This window comes from Crinia signifera, chromosome 3 (genome assembly GCF_055691185.1).
Source record: "Crinia signifera chromosome 3, ASM5569118v1, whole genome shotgun sequence".
Taxonomy (NCBI): domain Eukaryota; kingdom Metazoa; phylum Chordata; class Amphibia; order Anura; family Myobatrachidae; genus Crinia; species Crinia signifera.
Window position 1 is genome coordinate 228,374,525 of NC_139219.1, and position 24,591 is coordinate 228,399,115.

Below are 24,591 nucleotides of genomic sequence, written 5' to 3' on the forward strand. Positions count from 1 at the left end.
GATAAAGTGCCTTGTTTTTATCACCAGCCAATCAGCTCCTAACTGTGAAGTTACAGGCTTGGTTTGAAAAATGACAGGTAGGAGCTGATTGGCTGGTGATAAAAACCAGACACTTTTTCACTTTGCTGAGCTTAATAAATCTACCCCCCAGAGACTGTTCCAGGTTTTGCAATTCCCATTCACCCTGCTGCCTAATCAGTGCTACTCTAAGGATTTATCTTCACAGATCTGAACGCACACCTTGCTTGTGAATCGTCGCTTTCTAGCTCCTTGTGGTATGAGCTCACCTCTGACAGAATTCAGTATCCTGAAACCTCCACCTGTGGTGAAACACCTTTCTCATCAATTAACTAGCTTCCCACAGGTGATGGTAATCATACATTACCAGGGAAGTCCAGGAACAGAGCATTTTCTCCTTCATGGAGAGGGTCAGGTCGGCAACCCTGCCTGTGCACCTCAGGCTTCATTCTGCTGTCTGCTGCAATATTCCAGAGTATCCGGTCCAGTGTTCTGGTCAAAATCCGGTTCCAGACATCCATACTTCACCTAGGGTTACCACCTAGTCCCTTTAATTCCGGACACATGTTAATTACACAGGTTCTGTGGCAGTTTAAAATCAGGTGAAGTGGAGTCTTGAAGTCAGCCAGCCACAGAACCTGTGTAATTAATATGTGTCCGGAATTAAAGGGACTAGGTGGTAACCCTAACTCCACCACCTGCTAAATTTTGCTGTTTGCTGTAATATTCCAGAGTATCCGGTCCAGTCTTCTGGTCAATCTCCGATTCCAGACATCCATACTCCACCACCTGCTAAATTTTGCTGTTTGCTGTAATATTCCAGAGTATCCGGCCTAGTCATCTGGTCATTCTCCAGTTCATATGACTCATACTCCTCTGCCTGCTCCAAGGTCTCAGTCTGCGCCGTGTTGCTCCGTACAATCTCCAAGGTTACAGTCTGCACAGTTTTATTCTGTGCAGTCTTCAAGGTCACAGTCTTCAAGGTAAAAGTGTGCTCCATATTCTCAGTCATCTCCAAAGCCTGCAGTCATCTTCACAGTTGTCTCCAAGTTCTTCAGTTGTCTCCAAGGTCTCAGTATATTCCACAGTCATTTACAAATTCTTCACAGTTGTCTCCAAGCTCTTCAAAGTCGACTCTAAGTTCACAGTGAGTACACAGTATTCTTCAGAGTTGTTTCCAAGTACTCAGTGTGCACGGTATTGCTCAGTGTTGTCCTAAAGTCACAGTCCTAGGCTTATTGTTATTAAAGTCAGTCTTCAGATCCTCAGTGTCAAAGTCACCGTATTCAGTTCCTCAGCGTTAAAGTCAGTCTGCAGTTTCTCATTGTCAAAACCACAGTCTACTTTATCATCTCAAGTATTTATATTGTTTCTGTTACTCACCTTCTTTCAATCATTCACCTGTACAGCCATTTACTTTGTATGAATTAACTTTCTTCACCTTACCCACTTGCTTCCTTTCCATTTAGTATTCAGCTAACCATCTAAGTCACTCCTGGGTCCACCAATTCTCCAGTCGTGACATCTCCCCTGTCAATAACATACCCTTCCAATCACCACTTGTTTTCCCAGCAACCCTCTACCCCCTTAGTTACTTACTGCCTCTATGTTTTACTATAAGCCTCCTGCTCCCAATTTAGGCCTCATCCACACTGTCACCAACTGTTTCTTAGTGCCACCAACTGCTTCTAACTACCACTCACTGTCACTCACTGTCAAAACTTACTCCCCCTGTCACTCTCAGCCACATACCTTTTCCCCATTCACCATGGAGACCCATACCCCATACTATGGGACAAACCACCTGGCTCAGTGCTGCATTAGAAAGGGGTTAGTTTACAACCAGATTTCCGCATATCTATTGAATGCTGTGTTCTTCAGGATCACGCGACCATAACAAAGTCACGTGACCCGGGAGTCTAGTCCACTCTTATCTATTCTCCTATTTTTCTCTGTTTGCATTTTTATTTTGAAATTGGGAATATAAGGATTATCTTCTATGCATCTTCGCAATATTTTAAATGTATTTTTTATAAGTTTCATTATGAAGATTTTGCCCACCTGGACCCATTTTCAAAATGAAACAGTGTATGAATTCTGATTCATGGAGACCCATGTTCACATTGCTCCTGAGGTAGGTGTTAATGTTCCCATACAATATAGTTGTTATGTGCGATGAGATGCGCGCTACTGTCACACATCTCATGAGCTGCACTTTTTGTACTAGATATCTTCTCATCTCATTGCATTGCAAAACCTATGCAATGCTATGAGATGAGATATTGTATACAATAATTGTATTGTGTATGGACACCTTTAGTCCACAAACACTGAAACGCTTTGAGCTTCTTTCACTACCCCACTTCCTGTTCTGAATCAGCACCTATATCACAGTTGAACTGGACCCTGCCATCTCCGATGTTTGCTTTGTCTATACACGGACCATTCTAGACAGATTTGAAACCAACATAATAATAATAATAATAATGATATTTATACAGCACTTTTCTCCCAATAGGACTCAAAGTGCTTTACAATTGTCTTTACAGCTCAATATACAAAACAAGCTTAACAGTAGATATCAGGAAAATGCTTGAGTAAATAGGTACGTCTTTAGTCTATTTTTAAAGGATTTTACTGTGGGGGCTTCTAGCACTGTGCGAGGAAGAGAGTTCCATAGAGTTGGAGCAACAAAGTTGAAAGCTCGACCCCCAGATGTTTTCAGGGAAATTCTGGGTACTGTTAGTAGTCCTTCTTCAACGGATCATAGTAATCGAGTAGGACAGTAAGGGATCAGCAGCTGTTGCAGGTACCTTGGGCATGTAGGGCATTGAAAGCGAGTAAGCCAATCTTAAAAACAGTTTGCCATTTTACAGGTAGCCAGTGAAGAGAGTAGAGAATGGGAGTTATGTGGCAGGAGCGGGGCTGGTTAGTTAATAGTCTGGCGGCTGCATTTTGTACCAGCTGCAAACGGCGCAATTCTTTTGATGGGAGACCAAGGTAGAGAGCATTGCAGTAGTCTAGGTGTGATGATATAAATGCATGTCCGACTTTAGGCAGGTCTTCTCACCCCAAGATGGGTATTATACCGGAACTGTGCCTACCCCTTTAACTCATTATCAGAGACCTAACCAACTGTGGCCCAAAACAGGACTGTGCTCTATACCTTCACGTAACCTATATTAATATCTATTTTTTTATATTTACTTATTTAACATTTTCTGGATGTACAGTACTAGGTTTTATTTTATTCTATATATGTCAAATTCAAATATTGCAAGGCATCGGAGCACCCCAGGTGGGGGTGTGTGATGCGCCCGCTGCCGCTGAGTCGCTCCATGGGGGGGGGATTCAGCGGCAACTGAGTCGCTCCATGGGGGGTGGGGGGATTTGCGACCAGCACTCACCGCTCACCCGCTGTATGGCGGAGGGGGGAGAACGGCTGACGATGCCACAAAAACAATCCATGGGTGGGGGGGAAGGGGGGTGGTGTGGGCACCGCTCACCTGGATCCAGGGGGGGGGGCTGTTTCCAAGTGCCCCCCCTCAACTGGCCAGCGCCTCAAGGGAAATGCCTAAAGCTGCCTAGTGGTGGCGCCGGCCCTGAGTATATGTGTAAGGCATATGTTTTCAGTAAAATCCAGCTCTTCTCTTCCACATGTTGTTTTGCTCTGTCATGGCCTGATGCTGGCTAAGTCTTTTGAAAGGGGTTTACATACTGTTTGCCCCCCCCCCCCCCCTCGCAGTAGCTGAAAATATAACAAAATATATATTTTTTGAAAGTAATACAAGTCATGCAAGCTGCATTAAATGCTATCCTTTTCTAGTATTAAAAGACGTTGATTTGAGAAAATGATAGGTTTCCTCTTGGAGAAATCTGTGTCCTTTTCCAACTCCCTCTGTAGCTCCTTGTAGACACTTTTTGACTTGTAACCGCAAATCTTCTTTATGACTTGCCAGAGATTTCTACTGTGAACCAAGACCTGTGGAAAGTGCAAAGGTTGTATATCATTTTACTTTTCTTACACATACTACATGCTAAAATGACATACAATGAACATATGCTACCACTAGCACTACTACTACTTCCATCTGACAGATGCCAAGGGTGATTAATGGTAACAAAAATCATATTATATTTAGTAGGGAATACATCTGTAGCTGCAGAATCTAAATATACTTTTTTTTTTTTATACAATTTGTTTAATTTTCTGTAGCAATTTATCATAAAGAGATATGACTTACCTCTACAATGTAAGATGCAACAAAAAGCATGGCTACCATTCCTAATATTTCCATTCTCCAGGAAAGTGGTGTACAGACAAGCTGAGGATCAAAATGTGTAAATGCCTTAATGAAGATTACACTTGTACACATAATTAGTTTTAATAACTAAAATACAGTGATATATAATAATATGTCTTTAGTCCCAGCCCTAAACAACATTAGATATTTGACATTCACTGCAATTCACTAACCATGCAAGTGGGAATAACGTAAAAACGTTCATATTAATTTAGTTCTACATACTGTATCTTACTCTGCAAGCACAGTTAGGTTTGTTTTTAAGGACATGCTCTTTATAAAAGAAACAGGACTCACACTGGGCCTCTGAATCAGAGATGCATAGACCCGCAATTGCACTGTGTAATGTGAAATAAATGTGGATCTCCACATACTGTATATGTAGGGTTGCAATAATATCCCTATAATTTGGGACACATGAATTACACAGGTTCTGTGGCTGGCTAAATTCAAGCCTGCATTGTATATGGATGTAATAAGTCACTGGACCTGTGTAAATCATAGGTGTCATGGATTAAAGGGATAATATGGCAAACCTACCTTTATGCCAAGTTGGTTGCATGTATGGTATGTGGTAGCACAGCCCCTGTAACACTTGTGAGCCAAGCTAAATGTGCACCTGTTTATGTAGCAGAAAAAAACATATAACGCGCTGGAAACAATATATATATGAAATAATGCAAATATTTATTAGACTAAGAAAAATTATTTAGATACACATATATTATATAACACTGGCCAGTGATAAAAAAACAATTTCATAAAAACATAATTATTTGCAGACAAAATCCAGTGTGGTTAGTTCAACACCGATGGGGTATGGATGTTCTATTTATCCCATATATAGGTGGGGAGTGTTAATGGCTCCCTTATATATTTGATTTTGCCTGGCCAGACACAGTAAAAAGCATGAAGAAAAAATAAAAAATAAAAATTAGTAAAAAATTATATTATATGATATAAAAGTCCAAAGGGAGAGATCTCCCTGTACCTGCTCTATGTGCACCGGTGCAGTTTTGTTTGGTGGGGCTGTGTTGCAGCAATCTCTTTTTTAAAAGTCACTGGGGATCCAGGCTCCGGGTTAAATGGCAGGTGGTGTGGTTACCAAAACCCTGGAGATTTAGTGCAGGTAACAGGGCTCTTGTCTCTCTGGCACGCCGGAGATGAGAAAGCTCAGTCGGAATTAGCGGTATGACGCGTTTCCCCGCCTCCTTAGGGGTTCGGCGGCTTCTTCAGATAGTGATAGTGTTTATGTAGCATATGTGTTTTTGCATTGCGTATGAGCCATGGTTGATGCAGAAAGGTATGCACCTTGTGTTGTTATGTTTGTACTATTGTGGCAGACACCAGCGGAAACAGCACATGAAGTGGGTCAAGCAGTGAGACTTGACCAGGGTTCCAGGTTTGTTGTAGTGTGCAAATGTCAAGACATACTGACAGTAAAAATGACAGGTAGTGGGGGTGAAGAGAAACATAAAGCAGACAGCCCAGCAGTGGTGGTTTTTACCTATGGGCTGCAGGGCTGCAGCCCCCCCAGGTAAAAATCTGCCACTGTAGTGAAGCCAGATGCAGTCAGTGAGACTGCACTGTCTTCACTGTAACTGGCAATGACTTCCTATTGGAAGTCTTACCTGCCAGTCACACAAGGCAGTCCCATTGAGAGGTGTTCCCTCCCTTTTGGACACCTCTCTACAGGCTGCCTAGCATAAGTCCCTAAAACCTGGGGATTGCGCATGCGTAGTGCTTACGTCGGTACTGTGCATGCGATGATCCAGGTGCCTGTCATCTGTATTATACAGGCTCCTGGACCATGATTCCCCTTTTATGGGCTGTTGCAGAAGCAGCCCATAGAAGCAGGCAGCATGCGCAGTACACAGGTTTGTACTGCGCATGCGCCAGTCCAGGCACCTGTCATCATAGTACAGACACAGGGAACGCAGCGTGGTAGGGACCGGGAGGAGCTGCGGCGGCAGGGGCGGGGTAACTGCATCGCGACCAGCAACAGCCCCCCTCCTGCCAAAAGGTACAAGCCGCCACTGCAGCCCAGTCATCTATATATGCAGTATTATGCATTACATCTGTGTAACAGTGATGCTCAAATGCAGACAAGATGACACATGCGGAGTAGGACTGCCATTGGCTGTATTGGTAAAGGGGCAAAATTCATCAGTAAAAGTAATATAGAGCACCAACATTTTGATCACATCTACAGTACACTTAGAATTGAAGAGGTGAAACGGCTAGAATGGCAAGTTGTCACATAGGAAAAGTTGAGTAAGGGCATTTTAAACTGCAAGTCTTTTCCCAAGTGTGTGTTTTGCAACTAATATAGGGTAGGTAACAGTGAGTGCTATTGATGATGATGACTAACAGTAGCCCAAGTATTCAAGACAAAGGGGTTATTCATATCTGATCACTAGGTTGTGAATTCGCAGGCAGGCCGATTATTGAATGACTGCGCGTGCGTACGGCCCAGAGTACGCATGTGCAAGGCCATCCTATGATAAAATCCAGCATCTTTTTTTAATTCGTAAATTGAATGGCATATGTGGGTGGTAAAGGGGCATCTTCTGAGAGTGTTCGGAAAAACGCAGGTGTGCTCAGGCATTTTCAGGGACTGTCTGTGACATCAGCTTCGGCCTGCGATTCTATCACACTGGCCGAGTTGGTTCTGGGTTACACAAAGACTGCTCACAGTGGGTAATTCATTTGATGGTGAGTAGTGAATGGATTTGCAGCTAATTGCCAGCCTGCAATATTTATGCAAACCTTTCGCAGCCTTGCACAGGGCAAGATATTACTCTGGTGAGGCAGTGGTTACCTAAGCGCAGGACAATTTAGCAGTGCAGTGCTCAGGTCTGACTATGCCCCAACATGTATACAGCTCTGTAATATTAGTGAATAGATGAATATGTTTCTGTGCAGTGTGGGAGCACATATGCCCTATTTCTATCGAACAAAACAGTTTTCGGTCGGCGTATTGCATCTGTGGTAACCACTATGAATCTGAGAATCTGGGACATTCCACCAGTACCATCCAAGTGAGCCCTAGGAATCAAGTTGCTTCAAGGGGTGAAACCCGTCTCTGCCCACCCGCACCACCCTCCAGTTGCCATTGGGGCCCCGTTGGCACAGGAGAGGAGATTGGGTTCAGCAATACAATAGACTTTCCTGAAAATTCTACAGATTCCTCCAGCGGTAGAACACAAGACCCCGCATTCAATAGTGAGGACCTGTAAACTCATTCAATCTCTTCAGCATTTGGACATATCATCCATACAGTGGCATCAAACGGTGGAAAAATAAGTGCACTTACCGTAAAGGGACATACCACCAAAAATCAACACTATTCTTGGATCCAATAATCCTTTTTATTAACTCTTAATTGTTATTTTTATGTGTTTGTATGTGAATTATATGCAATTTTCAGTTTTTATACATAAAAGAATATATTTTTACTAACAGGAGTCCTCTCATTCATTGTAGTTGTAGCGCTGCTCCCTTTTTTGTTTTCTTGATGAGTCTGAGAACACAGCTGCTCTCAACATCTGCAATACTCTACTAACACACACACATGACATTGACTTTCTTTGTGCTCCCATTGGGCCAGCCCCTAGTTACCACTATGTAAGGCCCATCACTTAGCTGTTTATTTCTGATACCATATGAAACCATCATACACTTGGGGCAATTCATATGTCGCAGGGGTTGGGGCCCTAAACTGCACACCCTGGACATATGAGGTGCTACCTACTGAGACTTGTAGTGCATCAAGCAGGAGGCGGAGATTGCAGGTGCACACTAAATTTAAATGCTAAACCTATTAATATCATTGCTGTATTGCATTTCAGAGATTCTTAGTATAATGATGGCCATTATTATGGGCTTGTCCACTGCATCCAGGTAACCTCTATCGGACAACTCCCTAAGGCTGGTTTCACACACTCCGGCTCCTGCCGGACGGCGAAATCCCGCACGGCCAGGGAGCCGTGACGCACACATTAGTTGTGAATGGACACTATTGTGTCCATTCACACGGGACGGCCACGGCCCGGCCACACGGTTGCAGCCGGATCCCACCACTGGAAGGGACGGCTGCCGGGCTGTGGCCATCCCTTCCATGATAAACTAGTGTGTGCGGCACGGCTCCCTGGCCGTGTGGGTTTTCGCCGTCCGGCAGGAGCCGGAGTGTGTGAAACCAGCCTATCACTACTCTGAGACAGGTCCAGGGCACGGGACCCCCCAGGCCAGCCCAGCAGAACCACTCCATGGCATCACATTGGTGTGAAATTATAGTGATAGTAAAGGGATATAAGGGAAATTATATGTGATAAGACTTACATAAGTAAGAGATAATAATAAATGTGAAGGATGCTACATAAGGCAGGGGTTGTCAGATTTTGCCATGGATGCACAGATGAAAATAATCACTCAACCACTGTGTGTGGTTTGCAACCAACTCTAAATCAGACTCTAAGTTTAAAATATGTTTTTTATAGGAGAACCCTATACAACCAATCATACTGTAGCTAGACTATAACATATACAGAGACCTCAGGTGTAATAGCCATGCCTTCTGCAACCTCTCAGTTCCTCAGTCATGTCTCCTTCCTTGGGAAGCAGAACATTCCTTGGGGTCTGGATCATGTTCCTGACAGTAGGGTTGCGATGAGCAACATGCATGGCAATTTGATCTGTGTAATGTTTACTACCAAATAGGCATGTATGACCGACTGTGTGGCCAGGTGGACAGCTAGTCAGTGCCGGACTAAACTCTGTGGCATGTGGATTGTTAGGTTGACAGTCTATAGGTCGACCACTATTGGTCAACTTTCATTTTTCATGGGTTTTTGGTGGCTAGTCTACATTGGTCAACATGGACAGTCAATTAGTGCAATCTCCTTTTTCATGTGTCAACCTATTACCTGTCGATCAATAGTGGTTGACCTATTGACTTTTGACCTAGACACTGTCAACCCTTTGCCCGGATACCACTCTGTGGAAGCAAAACCTTGTGCCCCCTCCCCCCCTAGCAAGTTATCTCCTAATTGGTTTTTAGTTTGACCAACTAACAGACTACGATGTGGAAACTGTAATGTTAATCTGTTGTCTATGGATTATGTACTTGAAGTTGTTCATAGCTAAATTATTTTCTCTATAGAATCTATAATGTAAGTTATATATAAGTTTTCATTTCTTTGAGTTGATTTCTTTTTTTTTCTCTATCTTTTGGAAACAATTAAAGAAAGCCTGATTGTAATTTTAGGTACTTATGTAATATCTGGGCGCCCGATTTTTTCATCGCATCGCATGCAATATAGTGGCATACAATTCATGCGATGCGATTTTTCATTGTAAAGACCCGATTTTTAATTGTATAGTCTCCCATGGGTGATTTCATACCCCCACTATCCAACTACGCATGGAGTTGATTCTATATAGTGTGGCGAGAACAGGGGACGCAGAATACATATAAAGTAATCCGCGTCCCCTCGCGGGGCTCACCGCGCTTTGGGCTCGGTGCCTTGCTGCGCTCATCACACTATATAAAATCAACTCCATGCATAGTTGGATAGTGGGGGTATGAAATCACCCATGGGTGACTATACAATTAAAAACCGGGTCTTTACAATGAAAAATCACATCGCATGCCTTAAGTAGTGGCATGCAATGAAAACATTGGGCGCCCAAATAATACATAAGTACCTAATTTTCTTTAAAGATCAAATTAATATTATTTTGATCCATTGTCGCAGTGCCCCAAAAAGGTGCAGACCCCATAGGCCAATGCCTGTCTAGTTGGTAATATGGCACTGCAGCTGGTCATCATGCTGCCAAGATAATGGCCTATTTCTATGTGACTACCCAGAGTTGCAGATCTTTACTCCCCATTGGTAATCTGTCCCTGGTCATATCAATATCTAAAAATAGACTAAAATACATATACATACATACCTCCATGAAACTGTACAGCTTTTCAATATCAGCAAACAACATAAATATAAAGGCTCCCAGCTGTGCTAATATTAGTGTGCAAAATATATCTGCAGAACAAGACACACATAATTAGGGATGCACGCTTATATTTATCACTCCATTCATGTATTCTTTACTGTACGTGTATAGCATTACAATACTAACCAAGTGTTATGAAGCACAGAAGAAAACACTATGGGCATGATTCAGACCCGCTCGCTAAGCAGCTTTCTTTCACTGCTTAACAAGCAGGTACATGCTGCCTGCAAGGGGGAGTGAATGCCTGCCCTCCACTGTGTGAATGTCCACGTCTGCATGTGAATGGATGTGTATGCTGACATATCGATTCGCAAACAGACGTACCGGTGAAAAAATCATTTGATGGTTGCCAAATTATTTTTTACCCGTTCACAAATAGAAGTCAATGTAGACTGACTTTTATTTGCCTCAGGTATGGATGAAATTGAAGTTGGCGATGACATCATGTGACATCAGCCTCCCACCCAGTGCAGGCTTCTATATGCCTGCGTTCGTAGGCTTCCATCTCCCTGCCTGCTGCCGTCCCCCCGGCTCAGTGCGGCGGTTTAGAATCGCCGTCAGGGGCAGCGAGCCCCTGGGGCATTGTATACGGTGACAGCGAGGGCTGGCAGCGAAGGCTCCAGCCCTCCGTAACACAGCGACGGTGCAGCGAATCCTAAACAGGATTCGCTGCACATGCAGAGTATTGTCATTGAATAGTGCCCAGAGGGGTGTTGTGCAGTGCAGACTGCAGAGGGGTTTGTGCTGTGCAGACTCAGAGGGGTGTTGTGCAGTGCAGACTGCAGAGGGGTTTGTGCTGTGCAGACTCAGAGGGGTGTTGTGCAGTGCAGAGGGGTGTTGTGAAGTGCAGACTAGAGGGGTTTGTGCAGTGTACAGGGGTGTTGTGCAGTGCAGAGGGGTTTGTGGCAGTGCAGTGCAGACTCAGCAGAGGGGTTTGTGCTGTGCATACTACAGAGGGGTTTGTGTGCTGGGTTATATATTAATATTATATAATATACTTAATTATATTGTAGTAATTGTATTGGTCGTGTGTTAGGCAGGCTGTCAGTCAGTGTAATGGGGTACACAGGCAGGTTGTCAGTCAGCTTTTCATTGTTATTTTTTTTTCATTGTGGTGTGTGGTCACTGTGGTGTGCTGCACTGCAATCCAATACACCATATACTACTGTCAGAAGCAGAACAAGTTCCGTGTGAGATTGTTCTGCCCCCACGGTCCACACAATGTTATCCAAGCCCTGCCCATAAAAAAATACAATAGAAAAATAAATGTTGCTGTTCTTTATTTTTTTGCTGTGTACCGCACCCCAATAGTATACACTACACGTTCTGTGTGTGATTATTCTGTGTCCACGCAGCATTATACAAGCTGCGCATTAAAAATAATTAAATATTCTTTATTCATTGTTTGTGTGTACTGCACCTATAGTATACTGTCAGAAGGTCTGTGTGTGATTGTTCGGCCTCCACGCAGCGTTATACAAGCTGCGCATTAAAAAAAAAAAAAAAAAAAATAATCAAAATTTTGCTCTTCTTTATTGTTTGTGTGTACTGCACCCCAATAAACAGAAGTTTCATGTGTAAATAACCAACCAGCTTGCTGCAGACCTTGGCCTAAATTGAATGAAAACTACATTGTGAACTGTAAAGTGGTCAAAATTGTCTGGAAAGGACTGGAAATTAATGTTATTGAGGTTAATATTACTCTAGGGACAAAAAAAAAAAAGCAAATATTACGCGATTTGGTTGTTTTTTTACCATTTTTGAAAAAAAATCCAAAGCCTTTCACCGCTGTTTGACAAAGCCAAATCCAAATCCCGGCGACTAATCCAAATCTTCGGCCCCGGCGCTCATCTCTACTATTAAGGGTATTAAATTAAGTCAGTTTTTTGGTAACCTAAAAAGGGTTGTGGTCGATAGGTCCTTGCAGGGGGAGTCACTGATTAAATGAAAGCTCTCTCAGCCAACCAGCGGCCTCCCAGCCACCCAACCACTGGCTTCCCACTCATTTGTATGTATTTTAAGTTCTCCCAGATTCCCCTGCCCACCTTTCTGCATCCCCCGCCTGCTGCCTCTCTGTTTCCCCTGCCCGCCACCTCTCTGTGTCCTAAATCTTATGTGCAGTTGTTTGACCTCCCGACTCTGATCCAATGTGCATCGGTCGGGCGGGATGTCAAGACATGAGATTTGGTCCGACTAAACTCACGAGTGTATGGGGGCCTTAAGAGTCAACAGTCAAAGTTGTGTAGGTTACTGATTTAGGATAAAAGCAATGATAAGAAAGCCTATGCATACCCAGAGTGGCAAGACTTACACTTTGATGACTAGTCTCTATCATTATATGTACCTCAGTGATACTTGTTCATTAAATGCCATCTTAGGAACTCCGTAATAGAAGAAAATCAATTAAAGAAAGCAAAATATTTTAATGGTCAATACTTTTGAAGCAAATGATAAAGAAATAAAATATGGTTCAGCTGCCTCAGTGTTACTAGCCTGGTAAAGGTTAACCACTTTGCTTGGTCAGTCTTATGTTGGGAGTATGTTTGACCCATGTAGCTAGTGTCCGTGTGCATTCATTCCGTCACACTATTACTCCATTGCCTTTTACCTTTCCTTGTTCACCGGTTTCTCTTCCTTTTCATTTTAAGTTTTTTTTTTTCCACTCTTTCTAGGGTACTTCTAAGTTACCAATACTGTATTTCAGTCATAGTCACACCTCCTGTACAATAAATCAGGCCATGTTTGCTCATGAGTGATCTGGATTGTCTGGATACAACATAAGGTGCCCATACACTTGTTCTTAGGACAAGTCGGACCCCATTTCCCCAGCAGCTCCCCGGGAGGCTTACATAAGATCTTGAACTTGATGTGCCATACCATGTAATACTCCCAGGGAGCTGAAGGCAGGCAGCAGTAAAAATAGAAAAATATATTCACAAGAATGGACGGACACTGATTGTCTGAGAGAAGTCTCTCGGCCAATTAGTGGCCTCCTATTCAAGTGGCCGCTGATTGGCTAAGAGACCTCTCTCAGACTGTGCCAATCAGCGGCTTCTCATTCTTTTCAATGTGTTTTTTTTTTTAATCTACTGCAGCCTGCCATCCACTACCAGATGCTGAACAGGGAGAGCGTCTCTTTTTCACAGTGCATCCTTGCTCGGGAATTGGATGCGGTACATTGCGGGTGCTAAACAGCACCCACAATGTGCCACTGATGGCTGCACATACAATTTATCTGACTCCGATCCAATGCACACAGGATGCACATTAGTTCGGATCGGATGTCAGACACATCCAATTTGGGTCCAATCTCAGCCTGATCGGAATCTGGTGAAATCAGGCCCAAATCGGACAAGTGCATGGGCACCTTAAGATTCTTTGATGGGTTTGATATTATATTTATTGTAACAAATGTTTTGAAAATAAAACAATGTAGTAAGGAAGTGAAGATACTCACAGTTAGTATAGATGGGCTTTCTGAAAGGGCTTCCTTTATAAAACACAAATTCGACAATGATCAGGTTTATTCCACTCACAGGCCATAGCGTTGTGGTCAGAAAGTTTTGAGAGTGGCTGCGTGGCATGTGTACAGTGTAGTTGGCGTAACTTTGGTTTTGAAGAACACATGCACTGAATCATATGAGATATACAAAGCAATGTATTATTTGTTAGAATGAATACTGAAATAACATAAGGACTCTTGTAGATTTAGCATAATAAACAGTGGAACTGTGCATATTATTATGATTATTTTTGGTAGCCACTAATGATCAACAGCACGGTACTAGAACATAATTACATACAGTATATACAGTGTTACAATTAGATAATTACGTAGACAATACAGAGGAAATAGGGTACTGCTTGCTACAGCTTGGCATGGCCATATACAGGTCGCAGAAGTAAAAATATTATTGTTTCCTTTCCCAATATTTGTGAAAAGCTTATGTGAAGCAAAATTATGCGATGATGGCATAAACTCCAATGCAGGGTCATAGCATTGTGATAATGTGCCGTGGTCCATGCCAAGTGATGTCATGATGTCACAACGAGGTGGCATGGCCTCTGAGGTCAGAAAGTAGGTTCTATGTTTGGTAAGCTCAGCTTACCACTAGGCTGCAGAACCGCTACCACTCACCCATCCCTAGTTACATCTCTGATCTATTTGGATGAAATTGGGATATAGATAAAAAAGGCGCAAAAATAGAGATACTTGGAAGTATAAGTTCGAATTCCTCTCTTTTCAAGGCAGGTTTTCTCTCAAGCCGGATGTTGGTTATTAGACCATGATGAGACGTGAAACATAAAAATAAATGAACAAAAATTACAATATAATATTTGTGTGAGTGTCTCTTAATATAAACCCCCTATCGGGTGGTGTCATCAATATGTAAGATGAATTTGATTCCACGGGGCGTACCGAAACTCACGTTGGGTTATGATGGTACTCCTCTTATCAAGGTCTCTTTTGGTGTAGCCTCGGGGGAATCAACTTCTAAACATCGGTGAATGTTTTCCTCATGTGTATAAGTGACAGGATAAACTTGCACGTGCTCCGAAAAAAGGAAAAAGAACAGTGTCTGGAACTGTAATGTGACCTTGTATAATTGAAAGAGTGGGTAGCTAGACAAAAATGGTATGTTTTGACAGCGTACCTCACTTACATGTGAAATAACTGAAGAACATATATAAAGGTTTCTTTTGAGTTGAAAGAAAAGGGCGTACCCCTACTCACGATGTAAACTGTGGTTTTCAAACCTATCAAGGTTTCTTTATATATGTTTTTCTCCTTAAATGTGATTGAGTGACATCAAAAAGTGTCTCAACAGATTCCGATAACTCCAGTCCCCGGCAAACATAGAATATAGAAAATATATGTCTCAATGCAACGGTTGGTTTTTTCAATAAACACAATGCTTAAGGCCCATCCTGGGGAAGGCGTACCTTACTCACCCCTTTTAATGGGGGGCAGAAAGCCTGTAGCGTTTTCTTTTTTTAATTCTGCTGGGTAATTTCCACCAAAGAAAGCCAGGGAACCAATTTTGATAAAATGGTATTCTACCAGAGTTTTTAATCCATACAAAAATCTTTTACATAGATCCCATAGACAAAATGGGGACAGAAATTCCCAAAAAAGTCCAAAAAATTCCAAAAACAAAAGACGACAAAATATAAAACTTGAATAAAAACAATACATACATCCGAAGGTGTGGCTGTTCACTCTCCTCTGACAGGATCTACGCGTTTCGGTCATTGATGACACCACCCGATAGGGGGTTTATATTTAGAGACACTCACACAAATATTATATTGTAATTTTTGTTCATTTATTTTTATGTTTCACGTCTCATCATGGTCTGATAACCAACATCCGGCTTGAGAGAAAACCCGCCTTGAAAAGAGAGGAATTCGAACTTATACTTCCAAGTATCTCTATTTTTGCGCCTTTTTTATCTACAGTATATCCCAATTTCTTCCAAATGTCTATACTGTTGAAGTAAGGGTGTATCTTCAGGGATTGTGATTTTTTGGGCAGCATTGCGCCACGTATTACCTGTCAACTTTTCTGTGCATTACATCTCTGATCTAGTTCATCTACCATTAATTTCTCCTGAACTAATATTCAGCCTTTCTGCTCAAAGAACCGAGGGGCAGATTTATTAAGCTCAGTGTAGTGATAAAGTGTCTGGTTTTTATCACCGGCCAATCAGCTCCTAACTGTGAAGTTACAGGCTTGGTTTGAAAAATGACAGGTTGGAGCTGATTGACCGGTGATAAAAACCAGACACTATGGGGGAAAAAATTGTATTTGTATTCTTGCTACGAATGAATGCGACTGCATACGTCATATGCAAAGTTCGGAGGGGAATTTACAAAGCAGTCAAATACGATTGCTTCGTAAACCTCCAATGTCGTATTAATTTGTATTAATGGCCGTATATACGGCCGCTAATACGAATTCCTAAAGGCAGTCTGCACGGATCAGTCAGATCCGTGCAGGCTGCAGAGTGTAAAAAAAATAGAAAAATAAATAAATAAAAAAACAGCGTGGGGTCCTCCCCACGGCTGTAACCAGCTCCAGGCTGAAAGAGCCGGGCCGGTAATAAAAAATCAGGAAACCCGACAAATAGGGGTTCCCCGATTTTTTCAAACCAGCCCCAGGCTCTAGGTGCGGGGCTGGTTCCCAAAATACGGGGGACAAAATGACTAGGGGTCCCCCGTATTTTAAGAACCAGCCACAGGCCAAACCAGCCAGCAGGGTAATGTCACAGCTGGGGGACACTTATTACATAAGGTCCCGCATGTAAAAACATCACCCTACCGACCAGTCAGCCTGGCCAGGGGCCCTGGGGAGTGGGGACCCCCCAATAAAGGCCCCCCACCCTCCAGGACTTACCTGACCAGGCTGAAGCCTGGTGCTGTCCCCGGTGACCCTGTGCGGTGGTCACCGGGCTGATTGAAGTGTCAAAAAATAGAATAGAAACTATTGTCTTTTTCTGTGGAACTATGAGTCCCAGCAAGCCTCCCCCGCAAGCTGGGACTTGGAGAAATAAACACACACTGACACACAATAAAAATAAAACTTTAATACATCCAAAGCCCATACATACTTATACTTACCTATCTTGAGCCCATAGGTAGGTCCCTGGGTCTTGGTCCGGTGCCTTGTCCTGGTCTGGATCCATGTCGGCATTCGGCTCGATGTCCATGTCCATGTCGGTGGTGTCTGTCGGCGTCCATCCGGGTCCGAAGAAATCCATGGAAGGAAATCCAACTCACCCAGGTCCTCCTGTGAAGATCTGTCCTCTTGATCCGACATAGTCCTAGTCTTCTGGCATCTTCTGTGACATGTTTCAAAGAAGAAGGAATGGCTTGCACTGACTATAATATAGGATCAAATTTTTGAACCAACTATTTCTAAGATGAAAATATAGATATTATATGTGAACTTGTTGGTGGTGCTCCCTAGAGTTATAGGTAACCATAAATTAGAAAGAAGAAAAAAGATAACTCTCTTTTTAGGGGCACTGACTTTTGCTGTAATATTAATTTACAATTTCATACACATAAGTGGAAGAAGGCAATACAAAATACGAAAACAATCTCCCCTAGAGACCGAAGGATAAGGAAAAATTAATGAAAAATTAATTGAGAAGGGGAAAGAATGGAGAGGAGGAGGAGGAGGAGGAAAAGGAGATAAACAGGAATAGACAAGGTTGACATAATTCTGAACACACTTCAAGTGGATATTTGTTGTTTGGAGAGTGAGTTGGTAATACAATGTAGGGTAAAGATGGTAATTTATACAATAAGCATGTGTCTCAAAATTGACTCCAATTTAAATTTTGAGACACATGCTTATTGTATAAATTACCATCTTTACCCTACATTGTATTACCAACTCACTCTCCAAACAACAAATATCCACTTGAAGTGTGTTCAGAATTATGTCAACCTTGTCTATTCCTGTTTATCTCCTTTTCCTCCTCCTCCTCCTCTCCATTCTTTCCCCTTCTCAATTAATTTTTCATTAATTTTTCCTTATCCTTCGGTCTCTAGGGGAGATTGTTTTCGTATTTTGTATTGCCTTCTTCCACTTATGTGTATGAAATTGTAAATTAATATTACAGCAAAAGTCAGTGCCCCTAAAAAGAGAGTTATCTTTTTTTCTTCTTTCTAATCTTCTGTGACATGCCGGCGACTCCAGCAGCTCCCCGCATCGGACTGTGGAGAGGCACAGAGATGTTTCATCTTCCGCGCCTCTCCACTTCAGCCTGGTCAGGTAAGTCCTGGAGGGGGGGACCCCTTTATTGGGGGGTCCCCACTCCCCAGGGCCACTGGCCAGGCTGACTGTTCGGTAGGGTGATGTTTTGGCCGCGGGACCTTATATAATAAGTGGCTGTGACATTACCCTGCTGGCTGGTTTGGCCTGGGGCTGGTTCTTAAAATACAGGGGAACCCCTAGTAATTTTGTCCCCCGTATTTTGGGAACCAGCCCCGGACCTGGAGCCTGGGGCTGGTTTTAAAAAATCGGGGAACCCCTATTTGTTGGGATTCATGATTTTTTATTACCGGCCCCGGCTCTTTTAGCCTGGTGCTGGTTTTATTTATTTATTTATTTCTCTATTTTTTAAGACTGAAGCCTGCACGGATTTGACTGATCCGTGCAGGCTAAAGCCAAATACGACAGGAAAATAAAGTGTATTTTCCTGCCGTATATTCGTGGCAGTTTTACATTAATTAGCGGCCGTATTATCAATACGGCCGCTTAGTAAATCAGGAACCACCATTCTTTTGAATGGTGATTTCTGCCGTATTCTTTCGATGGTGTACTCATTCGTTTTTGTAAATACAAATACGAATGTCCCATCATTAAGAATACGAAAATACGTATTTTTGGCATAGTAAATGCCAAAAATATGTATACACCAAAAAAAATTTGTATTTTCGTATGAAAATAAGATTTTTTTTTTTGTAAATTTCCTCCTATATCACTTCATCGAGCTTAATAAATCTACCCCCGAATTACATAACTGAAGCATGGAGCTTAAGGGCAGATGTACAGTACATAGACTTGCAGAATTATAAAGTGGAGTGAGATAAAGTACCAACCAATCAATACCTATCTAGAGCAGCAGGAGGTATGTTACCCCGGGCCCTCCTCTCTCAGGGGCCCCATATGCCTGCTTTAAGCACAACAGTCATCCTGTTGGTAGTATGCACTACAGTGCCAGCAGTGAATGCATCACTGTCGTCACTTTGTACTTTGTAGTAATCAAGTTCCAGCCACACACACACACAGCGGAGAACCAGTAGCTGTCGCCTCAAGTCCAGAGTTACACTAAACTACTAATGGGAGCTGTACCTCCAAGTCCAGCCTTTCTCACGGTCAGCTGCAGAGGGGTGGCTGGCTTGGATATTATCTCCGCTCCCATGTGTCAACTTCTATGTCTTTGGGGTTTCAGCATTAACACAGCCATCAGACAGCAGTCACTGCCTGCAATCCGTCATTCTGCCCCACAACACACACCTGTGCAGCTCATCTCTCTGCTGGTTTACTTCACCATACTACTACTATTATTTAGTCCTGATTCTGCTTTTATATATACTCTGCCCAGTGTTGCTTTCTCTGCCCCACCTTCAGCATGAACCAAATACAGGACTTTCTTCCAGCTGTCAATGGCTCTGCTGCAGTTTTAAAGAAGTATGGGGTAGCTCACATAAGTCATACCCATATAAGCCCCTTATACTATATGTGTGATACCCCCCATAATTCTATACAGAGGATCACTTTAGTCCATATACTGTAGAGGTGATAGATTTGCTATAGCTAAATAATTACATTTCTTCCCCAAACTGTGTATACAGGCAGCTGCTACTTATCTTAAATTCCACTTATCTACTGTTACAATTGCAAGAATTGGGGGACATACAGGGCCAGCGCCACCACTAGGCAGCTCTAGGCATTTGCCTAGGGTGCCGGCCACTGGAGGGCGGTAATGAGCTGCCTGGAGGAGCAGCAGCAGGAGGAAGGGTCCCGACACCGAGGAGAGCAGAAGGAAGCAGGTGAGTGAGCCTACCCCCACCCTGGAGCCCGCACTGACCCCCTTGGAGCTCTAACCACCCCAACCCCACCTCCCGCACCCGCATCTCCCTCCACCAAAACACTGCATCTCCCTCCATCAAACCCCCACCGACGGAGCGGAGCATTAATCCCTCCCCTGACGGAGCGGAGCCCCGCATTAACCACCCCCTCCCCCCGGAGCGGATGAGCGCCGGGGCACCCCCTCCACCTGGGGCGCTCCGGTGCCCTGCACCGGCACTGGGGACATACCTGAGAACACCTGGTTATGCACTCAGGACATTACAAACTTATACAAGAACATACCTCATTCTGAATGGTTAGTGGTGACAAAAGATTTTTTAGGTAACAACGATTTGTATAAAGGTCCCAATTTAGAATGTTTAAAACAAATATATTATACAGTGCTATGGAGTTGCCATGGGATCACAAGTTGCACCCACATACACAAGTGCAGTTATGGCTAAAAAAAATATTTTTTAATAGGAAGATCAGGGTATAATTCTATAAAAGAAAGGTAAGATACTTCTTTTATGGCAACTTTGAGGACTTTCATGCCTGGCAAAAATAGCCTTATTACATTTACTTACACATTAAGCCTAGAAGAGATATCCTTTTTAGATTTCAATATGTATTTGTAAAAGCAACATCATTAACAAAATGTACACAAAACAAACAGTCAGAAACACACTATTGAGGGCTGACAGCTATCATCCACAGGCTTCTATTGGAAGTCTACCACTCTCCCAATTTTTACGAGCTAAGAGTATAATTAGTAATGAAGGAGATGAAAGTTTTAGTATGGATGTGATGATGGACAAATGAAAGATATTTCAAGAACTGAAGCATTAAAACAGAAAACCAAGCTCAATCAACAAATTGTTGTCCATTGGGTACAAAAGTACAATACTGCCCGGATCGTAGAATCTAGGATTATAGTTCAAAGGTGTCACATTTAAACATAACATAGCCAGTATTATAACTATGATCATAGATCATATGACATTAGAGGAGGTAACAGTTAGAGGAGGGAACAGAAACATAGTCCTCCTACAAAGGTAGATTAGGTGGATCTCTTGGCTTGAACAAGTCATTAGGGCATCTTTCCTATCTCCTTACAACTCCTGTAGGTTAGTGTAGGTCACTATTATTTGTAGTTTACACATAATAGTTAATCTATTGCAACTTTAATTTTATATGATATGTCTTGTTGATGCCTGATTCTGTAGTCTGCCATATTGCTAAATAGAAGTAATTTGTCATCTAGTGATCCTGTTGGTTATGAAGAGGTGCAGTGGTAACAGGTACCATCCATTTCCTGGTACCTAGCACTATTTTGTTTTTTAACTGTGACATGTTATTCATGTTGGCACTTTGTATTGTCAGAATTGCTTTGCTTTGAAAAAAATTGATTTATACTGTCTATACTGTAGTTCCCTAGCAACTGGGCACTGGTGTTCTCGTGGATGGATGCTGGCTGATGACGTCATGGGGTCTGCCATGGGGAGCTGTACAGGAATGACAGTCTGCAGCCGGCATGTGCTGGAGTCACCTAGCAACCAGCTGATAGATGTTGTTTAGTGACAACAAGGGCATTGAGAGGTCCACATTGAATGGACGGGTTGGTATGAAGCCGACATTTGTCAAATGATGACAGTCATGGCTTAAGGAGTGTTAGGGGTGTGGATGTGTGGGGGCATATGTATGAGAAGGTCTTTGTGCATTATTGTTATGCTATCCACGATTACAGGAGGAAACCCTGAAAATTAGGATTAAAGGACATCTTTTTATTCTATAACAAGTCTTGAGTGCTGCTTTTCTTCACATGCCTATACAAAATACTTTATTTTAGTTGGCAGGGACATCTTTGTCTTAAGTACCCTGAGCCCCCCAGAGCCTTGATCCAGCTCTGCTCTTGTCATTTTTCAAACGCAGCCTGTAACATGGCAGTTGGAACCTAATTGGCTGGTGCGTTATGTCTCTCCACTTTGTTAGTCTCCACTACGTAGTCATTTTTTAATAATAACATGGTTATATTGATGGTTTATGTATCTGACAACTTTGGGAGAAGAGTTATACCAAATCCTCAATAAATTAATATACCAAACAACTTTAATTACATTCCAATTGTCACTGCAAATTGCATAACAAAGCAGCTCTGAAAAGCTCACCAGAAGACGTCACTTTCATTGTACCATGGCTGATGTTGCACCACTGTGAATGCTCTGGTCTGTATAATGAGCGAGAATGCAATGTGGATGGACATTGAAAGCAGTAATGGAGGAGAGCGAAGACTCATTGCTGGTCTGTAAGGGGCCAGCTTCGAAGCAGAGCCAGTTAAACTCACTGTGGAACAATCCAAAAACAAGACACTTTAGTATATGTCAACCTTTTGTCAACTTGTGAAAAGGTCAAAGGTCAACCCGCGAAAAGGTCATCACATAAAAAGGTCCGCATGGATCCCCAATTAGTGTAGCACATACCCTTGCATGGCTCGCTTTGCTCACCATGTTTCAGACCTGGTGCCTCACTCCGCTGGAGCATTGCTCAACACACTTTACCACCCCCAATTGTAGACCATGTGGATAGTAAAATATAAAAAAATTCTAAAACCAGAAAAAAATTTGGAGAAAAAAATCATGTCAACCTTATCATGTACCCATTGTCATGTCAACCTTTGACTTGTGTAGACCTTTTGACATTGTCGGCCTATTACATGTCAACTTTGTCAATATTGACCTAGTGCAAGTTGACCTATTGCATGTTGACCTTTTGGTGTCGATTGACTGATTATCTAGACATTGTAGACCTTTCAACAGCTTCAGCTTTTGAAGCTTCACTTAGGAATCACAAACAGACACAGAGAAAGAAGAAAATACGCTACAGTAGCTCAATTCTAAGATGGAGACAGTAAAAGGCGGGTGACATTGGGAAATTGTTCAAGGTCACTTTAAACTCTACAAATGAAGAGACCGATTCTGGTTAATTCATAATGAACCAAAATCGACCCCTCCCCTATGAATTACATGGTCACCGGGCCATTTGAAGCTGGCGGGGACAGTAGCTGCGATGGGTCATGGGAACGCCCAGAAACTGGGTGTTTCCATGCACTGGGTGTTTCCATGCAACTGCGTGTGGAAAAAGTGTGCCGGGGCAGCCGCCTGACGTCACTGTCTTTGTCCTGGCGCCCGCAAATATAAATCAGTCTCCACTTATATTCGTGAGCCCAGGATAAAGTATTAGATGGTCTGTGACCATCGAATGATTTCTCCTGCTGTGGGCACATGCAAGGGGATGTGTTTATTAACACATCCCCTTACATGCTTTGGAGGGATGTGGCGGAGGGGGAATTTTCGTCTGTGACGTGTTTCGCTGGACAGATTGACATCTTGATAAAGCTGGCAATCTGACTAGCGAAATGCATCTGTGTTACCCAGGACTTGTGACATTTATAGGACCACACCTGCTGATTCTTCTGACCACCCAGTCCCCCACATTGGATGTCCCAGGCTTCAAAAGATTGGGAGTTACTTATTTGTTGTAATCTCGTGAGGTTTAAGATTGGTCCCAATCACCATCTTATTGGACCGATCGCTTCGGCGACATTTGGAATTTGTACTGCCCATTACATTCCCCTAAAGTGAGGTTTAAGATTGGTCCCAATTGCCACCTCTCGGGACTGATCCCTCCAACATCTTTTGGAACTCCCTTGCCGATTGGACTCCATCCAATGGGACTGCTGCCTTGGTTCAGAGCAGGTTATTCACCAGATTTCTGGGTCCATTTATCAATGTGCACATATTCCTGAGATTGCTATTTAAATTTTTTTATTGTGGTTACTTTTTATATTTATTTAATTGTGTATTAATAAAAAATTATATTGATCTATTTAGCTGGGTTTATCATTGGGAGTGCTGCCTAAACCATCCCATTCGCATGCATTACAAGCCTAATGCCGGCTCACCTTGACAGCGGGCTGCAGTGGAACTGGGAAGAAATAACATGTATAAGGTTAAAAGAAAGGACAGAAAGGGGTGCGGTCTTGATAGAAAGGGGAGTGACCACATAATAGTACCAAATCAAATTATGTCACACAGTAGTGCATCCTTTTTCACATTACATTATCATCATAGTGTCCCTTATTCAAGTTATGTCACATCATAGTGTCCATAATTGAAAAGAAAGTGTGCTTACTATAATTCACACTACATGTAGGGGAAAATTTACTAAAGCTTTTAAAAATTAAAAGAGGTAATGTTGCTCATTGCAACCAATCATATTACAGATGAAGCCGGCCTGGTCTTTGCAGGGGATGGCGGCAGAATCGCCAGCCGCCATCCCCCGCCAGCCGCCATCTGATATGCGAAAGGGGACGCGCGCGCAAAGATGCGCGTGCGTCCCCTTCCAACGGCGCTTCCCCCGGATCCCGGCCACTTCCCCCGGGTCCCCGCCGGTTATCGGCGGTCACCCGGGGTCCCCACCGCCTCCCTGTACCTGGGTCCTGTCCTGGTTGTCTGTCCTGTTGCAGCCAGTCATTCCTCCTTGGACTATCGGGCACCCATTCGTCTGTTGTCCCTCCTTAGGGTCATGTGAGTGCTCCTGTGGGAGTCTCATTATTCTTTATTATTATTGTATCGGCAGTTCGACGTTTATCTTTTGTCTTTTTGCAGC

At 42.9% G+C, this 24,591-nt stretch overlaps 1 protein-coding gene across 4 annotated transcripts in view; it reads right to left on the reverse strand.

The window, feature by feature from the left end:
• Nucleotides 1-2,493: 2,493 nt before the first annotated feature.
• LOC146064273 (putative cation-transporting ATPase 13A4) overlaps nucleotides 2,494-24,591 on the reverse strand; it is a 130,582-nt gene continuing 108,484 nt past the window's right edge. For 2 of the 4 annotated variants that reach the window (XR_014471783.1, XM_083177557.1), the window contains 2 exons: nucleotides 23,885-23,907; nucleotides 22,159-22,266 (listed from right to left, as the gene is read on the reverse strand). Coding sequence is in view for 2 of the 4 variants with exons in the window: in XM_083177557.1 (XP_083033683.1) it covers nucleotides 22,264-22,266; nucleotides 23,885-23,907 (26 nt within the window). In the remaining 2 variants the exon portion in view is untranslated. Of the gene's footprint in view, nucleotides 4,001-4,262; nucleotides 4,344-10,277; nucleotides 10,367-13,794; nucleotides 13,968-22,091; nucleotides 22,267-23,884; nucleotides 23,908-24,591 lie in introns of those variants that run through there. The other 2 variants (XM_083177556.1, XM_083177558.1) reach the window with 2 other exon arrangements.